Genomic DNA, 15,430 nt, shown 5'->3' on the forward strand with positions numbered 1-15,430 from the left:
AGGGAAAGTAATCTGTACTTTTTTTTTCTCTCTCTCTTGTCACATCACTTCTAATGTTTAGCCCTTAAGAGAAGGAGTGGGGAAGAAGCAGAGGAACATCTTTTCTGCTGCCACCCCCCACCACCACTGTTCTTCATTCCCTCACCCACCACCCCCAGAGAGAACTGCAGCCACACCCCAGTGTGTGTCACACAGCCCCCACATTGCGCCCCCAGCTCCCCACGCTTCTGCATCCATCTTCCCCTTCTCCGTTTGCTCCCTGCATTCTCTGCCCTAGGATGCCTCCTCTCCCTAAGCCCTGCTAAAGCTCATGCTCTAGCCACACCATTGGCCTGGCCTAGCCAGTGGAGATTTGTTCCCCGGGCGGACTAGAACTAACATGATCCTTTCAGGTGCAACTTTCCTCTAGGAGCATCTTACCTTCTGGGGGTAGAGGATGGGGGAATAACATGTCTGTACTTAAACTCTTTCTCACTCCTGTTTCCCTCCTACTTCTCCACATTTCAATGCACGAATTTTTGTTCTTGCTTAGTGAGATGGGAACATAAGTTTATTTGAACAGATGTCATTGACAGTCTAACAGCGGCGTGGGTGAGCCATGCCACGGTTCCTGACTGTCACTGAACTCTGAGCTGGGTGGAATGTAAGCAGGCGTGACTTAGAAACTAGATCAGTTTGTGAGGGCTGCCATAGCAAAGTCCCGCAGACTGGGGAATTTAACAGAGATTTATTTTCTCTCAGTGCTAGAGGCTAGAAGTCCAAGGTCAATCAAGGTGTTGGCAAGTGGTTTCTTCTGAGGCCTTTCTCCTTGGCTTGTAGATGGCTGTATTCTCTCTGTGTCTTCACATCATCTTGACCATCTTCACGCTGTCCTTTCTCTGTGCATCTGTGTCCAAGTGTCCTCTTCTAAAGACACTAGTTATGTGGGATTAGAATCCACCCTAATAACCTCATTTTAACTTAATTACCTCTTTAAAACCCTATCTCTAAAATGGGGCCACATTATAAGGTCCTGAAGGTTAGGACTATAGCATGTGAATTTTGAGGGGATTGAGTTCAGCTCATAACAGGAACTTAATGTCTACTGGAATGCTTATTACAAAAGCATATCAAAGAGAATTCCCGCTATTGCTTCTTACTCTTTATTTCTTGGTGAGATAGGTCATTCCCCAGATATCATTGACTAGGCACCGACCCCAGAGTTGGACTAACCTTGAAGATCACACAATAGCCTTGGGTTAGGTTATTTCATCTAAGATGTCTGTGTTGTCCACAGTAAGACAAAGCTAACATCTCCTTGATATGATCATTATGAGATTTAATAAAACTCACTTAAGTGCTTAGCATGGTTCCTGGTAATAGTAAGCATTCAATAGATGCTGGCTATTGATTTTTTCCCTTAGTTTTAAGGGTCACTTAGAGGTGTCAGATATTCTTTTTTTAAAAATATTTCATTTATTTATTCATGAGATAGAGACAGAGGCAGAGACATAGGCAGAAGGAGAAGCAGGCTCCACGCAGGGAGTCCAATGTGGGACTCGATCCTGGGACTCCAGGATCACACCCTGAGCCGAAGGCAGACGCTTAACCGCTGAGCCATCCAGGTGTCCCAGTGTCAGATATTCCATTAGGGAACCACTTAAGTCCTGGCTATATAATTTTGAATAAATTTTAAACTTGGATTGTTTTTTCTAATAATGTTAACTTTTGCTGAAACTAATGATACTAACATGTCATTAAAAGACTACATGGTGGGGATCTATAAAAAGTAATGTTTTTAATGGTTAAATATTAGCATCAGTGAAAGTTATATTCCATAATCCATATGCCCCTTTTAAAAAAATGTGTGGTGGAAGAATTTTAAAGTATTATTTAATTATATCCTTTGCTGATAATTGCCCTTCCTTTTATCAAGCTCTGCCAGAAAATTGTTCTGTTAACCCTGGTGTCTAGAAAATGGCTTTTTAGAACTGTTAGTCTTCCTTGGATTTGGAAGGCCTCTTCCCCACACATTTGCGGGCAGGTGGACTTTCAGCTAGGGTGTAATATCTCTCTCTCTCTCTCTGACAACGTGATGTGCCTGATTTTGGTTTGGTCATTGGGATTTATCGATATGAAGAACAGAAAATAGAAGGAATATGTCATGTGCTAAGTAGATGAAAGAAAAGCTTCATGAAATACAAACTTTTGTCCATTGTAGGGTCCAGGAGGACATAAGCATGATAGTCAAATTTTTATCGCAACTGTAATTACATATTAATTTTCTGTTTTCCTTTTTTTCTCTTGGTCCCCTCCCACCCTAAGAATAAGCTCCAGGGAGATGGGCTGTGTCCCCCTCTGCTCACCTACAGCAGGGCTATTCATAAATATTTCAGCAAATATTACTTTAACAAATAATTGTGGAATGCTTACTGCATGTCAAGGTCTATACTTAGTAATGGGGACTGTAGGATGAACAAAACTCAAAGCTTCCAGGAGGGTAGGATTGGATCCAAGAGATAGACATTAATGACCTGATCACACCATTTGATCATTAGGCTTAAGCTTCTGAAGAAGAGTGTGGTATGTTGTAAAGCAAATGACAGAGGGGCCTCACTGGTGCAGTGGGGGGCCCTGGTTGGACAGTATCCCTGAGGACGTGATGTCTGTGTCGAACTTGAAATATGAGTGAGATCATCTGGACAAGGCCAGGATAAGGGTGGAGAGTGAGAGGAAAGATGGTTCTTGGCAGAGTCAGCAGCCATACAGAAGGCCCACATGATTGACATTTCTTCTCTTTTCTGTGTGATGTTGGGGAGATAGCTGTTATCTTCACTCAGGTTGCTTTAGGCTGCAGACTTTAAATGGGTCACAAAAGCTCTTTCAAATTTATTTTGAAGACTAAGAAGAAGATAAGCTCAAGGTAAGAAATATCTGAATATGAAAAGCCAAAGTATATACTCTATGATACTTTCAGAAATAGTTTGAAAACTGTCAGGAATCTCGATTAATTTGGCATTAGAGGCTCTTGGTTTAGTAACTGAGTTACTACTCATAGTGTTGAACAGCTAGAGACACTGTTCACTCAAGCAGCTCTCGTTTGTTAAAATAGCGCTCGCCATCTGGTGTTTTCTCCGCTCCTGAAGTGGTGAAGATGTCTCAATCATTAAAATGGTAAAATGTATTATGCATATGGTTTCAAAAGTGTGATTTTAGTCTGCTGGGGAGACTTTGCTAGGACACTAATGACATGAAATATTTTATATACTTCAGTGATGAATGAGTGGAGTGTCACTAGCTTTGCTTCAGTACTTTCCTGAAAAGCCATTAGAAAACCCTAGTTGTTGAGGGCACTGCAGAGCAGAGGAGAGAAGCTGGCAGGGCTTCTTATGTTTAAACATGAGTGTAACTGCCTGTGTGCAGTTGCATTGTGAGAGAAGTAGATTGTTTTATCATCTACCGATAACTCATACTATTACAAACATGTAAGGATTGGGATAATGGCTGTACAACTTCAAACATATATTAAAATCATGGAGTTGTACACTTAAAATGGTGGAATTTTATGGTCTATAAATCCTATCTCAATGAAGCCATTAAAAACATTTAAGTCAGAAGGTAGCTTTTGATGTACTGTGTTATTACTTCTGATTTTATCTTAATTAAACAGTTAAATACCTCTCTCTTTAGGTAACTTCTGGTGATTTTTTTTTTTTAATGTACTAAAGTTGCTTTGAGGGAAGTATTCTAAGGAAGTAGTATTTGTGACATTACATGTCTTCCAAAATAATGATTTATTATTATTTTTTAAAGATTTTATTTATTTATTCATGAAAGACACACAGAGAGAGAGAGGCAGAGACACAGGCAGAGGAAGAAGCAGGCTCCATGCAGGGAGCTCGACGTGGGACTCGATCCCAGGTCTCTAGGATCAGGCCCTGGGCTGAAGGCGGTGCTAAACCACTGAGCCACCTGGGCTGCCCCTGATTTATTTATTTTTTAAAAGATTTTATTTATTTATTCATGAGAGACACAGAGAGGCAGTGACATAGGCAGATGGAGAAGCAGTCTCCCTGTGGGCAGCCTGATATGGGACTTGATCCCAGGACCCTGGGATCACAACCTGAGCCGAAGATAGATGCTCAACCACTGAGCCACCCAGGCATCCCCAAAATAAGAATGATTTAAATTGTAACTTAGATACAATCCTTTTATAGTCATTTTGTTATTCATAAGGATCTCAGAATTATTTATTTTGGGGTAGAATTTTCATTGGTGACTAGGTTCCTGGCTACTCCTTAGAAGATTCTTTACTTGTAGTTTAGGGCATCTAGTCTCTGAATGGCTTTGGGTCTGGGAAGCATCTTCTCCTCATTCTTTTCTGCTTCCTTCCTCTTCCTTCTACTCTCTCCCCAGGTACCTAGGTGCTGAATGGCCTGTGCCACCTCTTGGCTCCCTTCAGCCTATTCCATCACTGTACACTTCTGAATTTTCCATCACTTACCATGTCCCTGATCTGAGCTCCAGTCACCTTTGTACACATGATTCCACCTCTCTGGCAGGAGCAGAGCTTGAAGTAGATACATGAATGTGACATATAGTTCTGAGCTCTCCCAAGGATCATCAGCCAAGCAAGCTTCTTGTTGCTGAACACATCTCTAATTGGCAGGTATTCATGTTTTCAGGGAGAGAGATTTTTAAAAAAAATTTTTTATTGGAGTTCAGTTTGCCAACATATAGCATATCACCCAGTGCTCATCCCGGCAAGTGCCCTCCTCAGTACCCATCACTCAGTCACTCCAACCCCCCGCCCAGCTCACTTTCCACCACCCCTTGTTCATTTCCCAGAGTCAGGATTCTCTCATGTTCTGTCACCCTCACTGATATTTCCCACTCATTTTCAGGGAGAGAGATTCTTTAGAGATGGGCCAGTTTGCCTCTTAGGCTATTCCACTACCATCTCAGTTTCCAGTTACAAACTCATTTGTTCTTAAACTCCAGTTGTTTTCCTCAGTGATTCCCATGGTGGTGATATTAAAAGTTTTTAGGTTTGGAAAAGAAGAGGGTTGTTACAGTAAGAGTGACATGTATGGACCACCTACAAAGATGCTTTTTATATTTATTTCCTCTTTTATGTTCTTTTTGAACTTTTTATCTTATTGAACATTCTGAAGTGATTATAATCAAATTATTATTAGGTCTAATTGTTGAAGATTAGGAATCTTGATAAATATAGTAAGTTCTCATTTACTTAGATATGGACTAGTATCAGCCAGCCAGAGCAGAAAATGAAGATTACTGATTGAATTGACTTGGTTTGCAAGCTGGTTACAGCCTTTGGGTTTGGGGTCCCCTCTTATAGGGGCCAGTGGCCTCCAATCTTGAAGCATGTATCTCTCCAAAGGTAATTTATCTTCATGATGGTAGACCAGCATCATGAATAAAAATGCCAATTACAGGGTTCCTGGGTGGCAGATTGGTTGAGTATCTGACTCTTGATTTTTGGCTCGGGTTGTGATCTCACAGTCATGAGATTGAGCCCTATGTTGGGCTCCATGTTCAGTGCAGAATCTGCTTGAGATTCTCTCTTTCCCTCTCCCTTTGCCCCTCTCCACCTCTGTTTTCTCTCTCAAGTAAATAAATATAAAAAATTCCCAATTATACTTCATATACTTGTTATACATAATTGTACTTAACAAGTAGGAAAATATGTACTAAAGTTTTTAATAAACATATAAGAACACATCACTTTAAGAATAAGCTATAGTTATATAGAAAATGTACTTTTATATACAAATTCATTTTGCCCAATGATACTTTATAAGTTTGACTTTTCTAGTTTTGTAAAACCATTACAGACAAAAGACTTTTTATATTTTTATAGAGTATAAGAGATTATTTCATTTTATAGCAGGTCATTATTAGGCATTTAAATTCATCCTAAGCATAATAAGCTGACCTGAATATGCTTCTGATTCCACCATTTGGTATTTTTGAAATGGTGCCTATTATAAGAGCTTGTTGCCCTGGATGCTCTCCTGGTGAGTCATTGTCAATTTTCTATAAACCTAGACTTGGGGAACCTTTAGTAGGCAGCAGAGCAACCAGTCAAGAAGTATTGAGTAACTACTATGTATGGAAAATTTAACAAATTCATAATTGGCTTTTTAGTTAGTAAGAGAATTAGAAGTCCAGTATGATGCACTTTTAGCTACTAGGTGCCTGACTGGAAAAAATGGTGCTAGTGTAGTGGTAGTATTACTTGTAACTCCACTTATTTGATGTACAAGGCTCCCTGAAATATATTCAGGGATGTATAGTGTTCTGTTTCCGTTAAGGGGGAAAAAGCATTTCTGCTAATGTAGTTTAAAAAAAATAGAAATGGCTTTATTTACTTATGTATTTATTTACTGAGCTTTATGCCTAATATGGGGCTTGAGCTCACAACCCTGAGATCAGGAGTTGCATGCTCTATCTACTGAGCCAGCCAGGTGTCCCAGAAATGGCTTTAAAAATGAAACAAACATTATATTAGTATACTATGATATAATAACATTATATTAATATAGTATGACTCATATCTTTAGAAATAGCTTTAAATATAAAACAAACATATTAATATACTATGATAAATTAATATACTATGAACTCATATAAGACAAACATATTAATATACTGTGATATATTAATATACTATGAGTTCATATATTTGGAAATTTAAATTCATGTATAAGTTTGTATGAAACCAGTTTATAGATTCATGCTCCTTCCTATTCATATAAAAGTACTAACTGGCCCATGAATAGCTTATGCAGTGGGTTTCAATGAAATAGATTTTATGCACACATCATACTGAATTTAAATTCCTACCAAATATTTCTCTATAAAAACAACAATAATAAAACAGAATCCTTCAAATTGGAACATAGTTTATCCTGAGATAAACCATTAAGATTTTCCATTTATTAGCTTCTCTAATAATGTATAGTGTGTTAATATAATATTATATAACAGATCATTTAAAGAGATGTCATACATTCAAAAAGAGATCAAGAGAAACTAGTCAGAGAGTCTGTTTCTGACAGCAATAGATTAGCAGTATTTGAAGAGATAATAGCCAAGAATTTTCGAAAACCTATTATAAATAGGTTTAAGAAGTACTTTGAACCACAAGGGGAAAAGTATAAAGAACACCACACTTTAGCACCTCATAATGAAACTGATGAAAACTGAAGACAAAACACCCTGAAAGCAGACAAAGAAAAAGTACATATTAAATTCAAAAGCGTATAGTGAGCCTTGATAGAAACAATGGAAGCCAAAAGACGGAATGATATTGTCAAAGTGCCTGTCTGGCATTTTGTACGTTTTAAAATTTAAGGAAAATAAAGACATTTGAGACAAACCGAAACTGAGAGTATTTGTTACCAGTAGTATCTGCACTAAAAAGAAATAGTAAAGAGAGTTCTTTGGGCAAAAGGTAAATGACTCAATGGGAGTGTGGAGATGTGGGAAGGGATGGAGATCCATGGAAAATGTAAATAAGTTGGTAAATTTAAAGGAATTTGGTTTTATATGGAGTTTAAAATTAATGACATTAAAATACATAGCAGTAGAAATGATAAGGAGTTAACGGGGTCCTTTTGCTGGTTCTAAGGTCCTTTTACTGATCAGAAACTGGTAAAACTGGTTAGAAAAATAGACTTTTCTAAGTCAGGGTTCATGTAATCATTCCCTATGATATAACCACTAACAGAATAATAAAAGATTGTAAAATGTGAATAAAAGAGGAAATAGAATAATAATTTTAAAAATCCCCCAAAAGGCAAGAAATGTGAATAGAACAGGTAGGACAAATAATAAGATGGTAGATTAATTTCTAAATATACCAATAATTAGATATAAATGGGTTTATACTCCCATTAACGCACAAAGCTTTTTATTTTATTTTTTTAAAGATTTTATTTATTTATTCATGAGAGAGGGAGAGACACAGGCAGAGGGAGAAGCAGGCTCCATGCTGGGAGCCTGATGCGGGACCCAGTCCCGGAACTCCAGGATCATGCCCTGGGCCGAAGGCAGGTGCTAAACTGCTGAGCCACCCAGGGATCACAAAGCTTTTTATACTGGAAGAACAGTCAAATCCATCTACAGGCTGCTCTCAGACAAATTCCTTAAGTATGTGAAAATAAAAAATAAATAATAAAATAAATCTTGTAAATACTAACCTACTGAAAACTGATGTAGCTGTACTAATACCAAAACAGACTTTAAGGTGAGATGCATAGAGGGATATACTTTTTCATAACAAGGCTTAAATCACCAGAAAGGTATAACAATTTTAAACAAATTTAAATTTGTATGCACCTAAACTAAAAAAGGGCAGTGAGTCATGTGACTGAAATTGGTTCAGACTGTCAATGTGAAATGGCAGAGAAACAACGTTAAGTATTCCTGCTCTCAGTTTGACACAGAAGAAAGAGGAAAGCCGAGCCGACTGTCATCCCTTCTCCTAATTCTCGCTTTCCTTCTTTACCAACGTGTTTCCATTCTCCAGTACATGTGGTGGGAACACGGGCCCCTCCCTGAGGCATCATCTGTAGAAGCCCTTCAAGATTTTAAATATCTGTATTTGAATATTACATTACAAATAACTTTGGAGTATATGTATCTACCTGTCTTTGGATTTATGTGAAGATGTAGTTACAAACTCTAGTGTACTGACCCTTCCATTCACAGTGGATCTCGTTAAGGCAACAGGTGCTCTCTGCTTGGCCATTCCCCACCCTCTCCTCCAAGAAGTGGACCCAGGAGAGATGCAGGGTGTGCTTTGTCCTCAGGAATACAGTCTGTTTGGGGGCAAGGTAAAGGAGGTAAATGCGTAAACATCAGCAACAGATGCCCCTTCTCTCTTTATTTTTGCCTTTGGTCATAGCATGAATGGTTATAGAGAGATAGAAAGTAGAGAGTATCTAATGCAGTGACAACAGAACCTACAAAATAAGTCATGGTTGTATGCCACAAAATCCTTCTTTTTTTTTTTTTCCCCTCTCTCTCTCAAAAATCTTAACAAAAAATCCTACTGAACCAGTTCATGTCGGAACCAGTCTTTGGAAAAGGTGAACCAGAAGAAAAGAAAAGCAAAATCTTTTTCACACAAATATTTCATTCACTTCGATTGTCTGGCACATATGAATATGTATTTCTTTCAGGAGCTCTTTTCATTGAATCTCACTTAACCTATTTACCGGCTTAATCAACATGCCCCGCTGCCTCTCTGCAAAGCCTGTTGGATGCACTAGATGCTCTGAAGGCTGAAAGCTGGGGACTGGTGGGGGATGGAGTAGGAAGCTCCCTCTCTCCCAGTGGATCATGGATTGTGTTTGTTCCTAAACCTGTTTATATCCATGTAACTCATTATTGTAATTACATAATTTAATTAAATATTAAATAAGCCTATCAACTCTGAGTGTAAAGGAAGCTGAATTGAATACAAATACTAAATAAAGCTGTGTTGCATAAAAAGAAAAATTAAAACAGCAACACCAAATACCCATCAGTGACTCACCTTTAAAAAAAAAGTTCTCAGTAAATCAACGTACATTTGAATGCTTCATATGAAAAATAAAGTTAAATTGGTTTTTAAAGTTTTTTTTAAGCTTTCAAGTAAGATTAAAAGAACTAATGCCAAGAATGGTAACCAATTACTCTCACAAAGTGAGGTTTGGATTTGATTTAAAGAATATCTGTGCATGGAATGGGGAAGAATGGTCAAAGGAAACTTTAGTTTTATCCATTAACATTTACATTTTTTAAGCAAGTAGAATATATTCATTTATTCCCTATAAAATTATTAATAAAAAATGAAAAGAATTGCTGGACACTCATCATTGGATCAAATGCCTATCTTTTCTTTATGTCAGTAAGATGGCTAGCCATGTCAAGAAACATCTAGATGGAATACTTCCTAGAGTTGAGGTCATGAGTGTCTATCTAAAAACATTTTTTCCTGAAATTGGATGTAAAAAAATCTTTTGATGAAAATTTTTATTCCACAATTGTTTATCCCCTTTTAAGCGAGTCAGTTATTGTATAGAGCAAGCAACTGAACCTTTTCCAGGACTATTGTTGTAGCTTGCCCTACTGGTCATGCTTTTCAAGATAGTGCCTTCCCAATCAGTTTTCTTATCTTGCTGAGGAAGTCAGAATTCCTTGTCTGTCTCTTCCTGGAGGACCCAGGGTTATAAAACCGACTTTTTCTCCCATTATAAAATGTTTAAAAGGTTGAAAGAATATTTTTATGACAGAGGACCTTGCTAGCCTGTCTCCTTTGGCTCTTGGTTGCACCAGACATTTACATCTTACCATGGCAGCTTTCATTGAGCCATTTTTTCCCCCCTGGTGGGTGACATAGATTAATATGATAGCCTGCCTTGGTGCTTTAAAAAATTTAATTACAGAATTATGCCTGATGCCTCCTGGGACTGCTAAACACCAGTGTCTGAATACTTCTACATTTTTTTTTTTGTTTTAAAGCTCAAACAATAAAACATATTTTTGGGGCATTTAACCCTGTTAATAATGTGTTTATTCTCACCAGACTTTCTAGGCTTCCAAGGTGGATATGTGCTGTTTCACCTTAAGCAAAATAATTATAGAATAGACATTACTATTGTTTTCCCTGAGTTTTTTGTTTGTTTTGCTTTGTTTTCTAGAGTCAGTGATTTTGCTTGGAGTTAGCTCTGTTCAATTCAAAATCTTCATTTTCTTTCCATTGTGATAATTTTAATTACCTTTTGAACACTAGTGAAAAGTGGTAGCTGTTTGGAGAGGTGTTGATGTATTTCAAGAATTAGGAGGCTGTTCTAACTTTACCTTTGTCTTTGGGAGAAAATACACTTTTTTTAGTTTTTATTCTCTGCTTCACTAGGATAAAACTCCTAACAAATTTGTTTTGTTTTTAGAATGAGCTTTAAAAAAAATTGAGATGTAATCCACATGCCATAAAAGTCACCCTTTTTAAAAGTGTGCAAGTCAGTGGCTGTTGATATATTCTCAAGATTGTACGACCGTCACTAATCCCAAAACATTTTCATCATCCCAATTTACTTCAATTGTAACTAGTCGATATCTGTTCCCTTATTTTACTTTTCATGTTTTCTTTTTTGGTCAATGTGTGAGACTGAAAACAGGAGATTAAAAGACTTAAGAGCACAGTTAACCCAATGCAGTTCATAGATCTGGATGGAAGTTCAACTGTAAAAAGACATTTTTTTAACCCATGATCCCCACACTCCTAGCTGCTAAGTGATTTAAAAGCAGACTTCAGATAATTTGTTTATCCACAAATATGTTTCAACACCATTTCATGACATTCACTCTTCCCCCGTCTTTAATCATCATGTACTAGGTGCCCAAATTATATGAGTCTGTGTCTGTTCTACTCTGGTATTCATTTGACCGTTCTTATACCAGTACCCCATTGTTTTATTTACCATAGCTTCATAGTATATTTTGCTATCTGGTAAACATTCACTCTCAGTAATAATAACATGAATTATAAAAATTATTTAACCCTCATAGCTACTCTCTGCAGCAGACAGTTTTATCCCATTCCATAGATGAGAAAACTGGAAGAAGTCAGTCAAATATTGTACTGCCAAGTGAAAGGTAAATAAGTGAAGAGGTAGGGGCACTTGGATGGCTTAGTCAGCTAAGTGTTGGACGCTTGGTTTCAACTGAGGTCATGATCTCAGGATCCTGGGTTGGAGCTCTGCGTCAAGTCTGTGCTCAGTGGAGTCTGCTTGGGATTCTCTCCTCCCTCTGCCTCTACCACTCGTGCTGACTTGTGCACTCTCTCTCAACTAAATGAGATCTTTTAAAAAAAATAATAAATGGTGAGCTAAAATTCAAGCCTGAGTTCTGACCTCAAAGTCCAGAACCTTAAAGCTTTCCCTGAGAAGGGAAGGCTGCTATTTACAGATTCTCTGTTGTTTGATCATTTACATTATATTTTCTCATATTTTTTTCTCATATTTAATCTTCATCCTTACTCCCAAGATCTATTGAACTTCAGTCCATAATATATATATATTTAAAATATATATATATTTTTAAAAAGCACTTCAATTTTTCACATTTTTTGTAAAGTGTATTTGAATTTGTAAGTTGTATTTCAGTGTTGGCAGTATTTGTGAAAAAAATGATGCCTTTTGGTTTTCCAAGTGAGTTTATGTATGGAGTAAAACCTTTGCTCGAAGGTTAATGTTTTGGCACTATGCTATTAGATGTTTTATTGGAAAGATATTTATTACATTTGATTATGCACATTGTGTTTTTCATTGCTGTGATTTATTAAAATCATAATTTGCAATGTTAATATGAAATGTATCCAAAGTAAACTCCAGTAAGAAGGCATGAAATAGGAAAAGGGCTTCACAGTGTTGGCTTGTCTGGTCAGCTGCCAATGCTTTAATCTGTTCAGTGTAAAATAGAAATTATTCCTGTGAGGTTAGGAGACCAATGGTAAGGATTTTGTTTTATTCAACAAAATGTATTGACATATGCAACAGTATATTATTTGTTGCTAACTCTTACCCTTCTGAAGAACAAGTATGATATGCTTTATTTATTACGTATTTGATTTATTATATGATAGGTGCTTGATAACTGATCTTGATCCATGCCTGAAATACTCCCTAGCCCATGGTAGGTCTTTGGTTAATGTTTAATGATAATAAATAATGAAATAGCCTGTAAAAGCTTTGAAACTTTATAGTAAATTTCCACCCTACTTTATAAAGAATTATGAAACTCTTCCAAACTCTTGCATTTTTGAAATGCCTAAAGCACATCTTCAGAGCATGATCCCTAACATGAGAAGTGATTGATATTTAGGGGAAATTGAAATACTATATTTCTCTTTTAAGAACATTTTTTATATGGTAAATATATATCTGTCATGTTGGTTTTCCACAAGAAATTACTGAATCACTATTTCAATTATTTTAATTTTTGTTGCTAGTTAGGTAGTATTTTTTTTTATTTTTTATTTATGATAGTCACAGAGAGAGAGAGAGAGGGAGAGACACAGGCAGAGGGAGAAGCAGGCTCCATGCACCGGGAGCCCGATGTGGGATTCGATCCCGGGTCTCCAGGATCGCGCCCTGGGCCAAAGGCAGGCGCCAGACCGCTGCACCACCTCAGGGATCCCTAGGTAGTATTTTTTAAGACTGTAACTTCATGAACTGAAAAATTGTATTTGCATGCTGTCTTTCAGACCATTTCCCATTTAATTAAAAATCTTTTGTGAGAAGTAAAAATTATGATTAGGAAGATAATTGTTGGGCCTCTGGATAGAGGCCCAACAATTCTTGTATTTATTAAAGATTCTTTAGTTTGTTTTACCATCTTACCACCCCCCCCCACCATTGCCCATTCTCCTCAGTCTATTATTTGCTAAGTGCTAGTGTACACATAAAGTAGTTTTGGAATTGCTAACTCATATCCTTCCAACAAATTCACTCACCAGAGTACAATATTATATGCAGTTCTTTTTGTCTTTTGTTTTCCATAGTTATTTAGGTGCGTTTTTTTCTAACAGTGTGGTTACACTTTTTGTTTGAAGCACAGTTGAATTAGTGTTTGCATTTTGTTTTGAGTTGTCCTCTCTCTGTCCTTCCCCCGCTGCCATTGAAAGGAACTATTTATTTTTGAGAAGGGAGACATCACCATGGTTCTAAGAGTCAGAACTATATAAAAGGGTATACTCATGGGCAGTCCTGGTGGCTCAGTGGTTTAGTGCCGCCTTTGGCTTGGGGTTTGATCCTGGAGACCCGGGATCGAGTCCCATGTCGGGCTCCCTGCATGGAGCCTGCTTCTCCCTCTGCCTGTGTTTCTGCCTCTCTCTCTCTCATGAATAAATAAATAAAATCAAATAAATAAATAAATAAATAAATAAATGGCCTTCAACATGTGAAAAGATGTTCAATCTCACTTATAACGAGAGAGATGGAAACTGAAATGCAGTGACAACATTTTCATCCATCAGACTGGGGAAAATATGAAGGTACGAGAGCACATTCCCTAACAAGGCTGTGGGAACAAGAGGCAATGTCATACAGTTCTGGTGGGAATACAAACAGATACAACTTTTCTGGAGGAAAATTTAGTGATACCTAATAATAAAACATGCACTTACCTTTAACATAGCAGTTCCACCCTTGAGGCTGAAGGCAGTGCCAAACTGCTGAGCCACCTGGGATGCCCCATTTTTTAATTTTTGTATATTTTTTTATTGGAGTTCAATTTGCCAACATATACCATAACACCCAGTGCTCACCCCGTCAGGTGCCCCCCCGCCCAGTGCCTGTCACCCAGTCATCCCAACCCCCCACCCACCTCCCTTTCCACTACCCATTGTTCATTTTCCAGAGTTAGGAGCCTCTCATGTTCTGACACCCTCACTGATATTTCCCACTCATTTTCTCTCCTTTCCCCTATATTCCCTTTCACTATTTTTTATATTCCCGAAATGAATGAGACCATATAATGTTTGTCTTGAAGGCCATTTATATATCTTTGTCATGTGCTTTACTTTAAAGTGTTATATCGTATGTATATTTTGTTGTTATTCTTCAGCTTGCCAGGATAGTAGCATTTTATAGATAGCAAACATTAGTGTGACTTTTCTCTTTCAGATCTTCCATGGTGGCTTATTTTAATTCGGCAGAAAGCATTGGTGGGCAAACTTCCAGGAGACCATGAGGTCTGTAAAGTCACCAAAATTGCTGTGCTGTCACTTTCTGAGATGGAGCCTCAGGATCTTGAGCTAGAGGTAAGGTGGTAGTCTCAGGAAGTTTTATGGAAACTTGGTATAAATATAATAACAAATATGAGGATTTGGTTAATAGACCAAAATCTTAATTCTAGAGCTAGATAATATTTTTAAAGTAATTGAATCCTGTGCTTTTCAAACTTCACTTCAGTGTTGGAAACTTTGTTTCAAGATCTGTGAAATCCAGTATAACAGATGCATAAAAGCAGAGGCGGCTTTGGTTGAGGTGGTGATGTGGGGGAGGAGATCCTTGGGATCCAGCCCAGGTGGCCTCTTACGGAAAACCACTTTCTGCTCCTAGGGAGCCCTAGGGTTCTGCATAGTACAGTTTGGAAACTCCTGATTTGGAGGAGAGAGAGGGTAGTTAAGAAGATGAGATTTAACTTACTCTATATCCTTTTTAAATCTGTATTTCTTGAAATTTTTCTAAGCATATATTTCTTTTATAATTTTTTTAAGTTTTTTTTTTTTTTTTTCAAAGAAAGAATCCACTGATCTAGTGCAATCTTTTAATTTTTCAGGAGGGAACCAAGCCTGCAATAGAGAGACTTAAGGCCAAAATAATGAGATTTCCCAGGGCCAGTATTTTTTACCACACTGTACCACCATCTGGTA

General features: G+C 37.5%; 1 protein-coding gene across 1 annotated transcript in view; it reads left to right on the plus strand.

Moving 5' to 3' along the window:
* Window positions 1–15,430, plus strand: part of INPP5F (inositol polyphosphate-5-phosphatase F) — an 85,499-nt gene that overhangs the window by 23,271 nt on the left and 46,798 nt on the right. Inside the window, exon 3 of the mRNA XM_055299873.1 lies at window positions 14,679–14,815. Coding sequence (XP_055155848.1) covers window positions 14,679–14,815 — 137 coding nt within the window. The remainder of the gene's footprint in view (window positions 1–14,678; window positions 14,816–15,430) is intronic.

Source organism: Nyctereutes procyonoides, unplaced genomic scaffold (assembly GCF_905146905.1).
Source record: "Nyctereutes procyonoides isolate TBG_1078 unplaced genomic scaffold, NYPRO_anot_genome, whole genome shotgun sequence".
Lineage (NCBI taxonomy): Eukaryota > Metazoa > Chordata > Mammalia > Carnivora > Canidae > Nyctereutes > Nyctereutes procyonoides.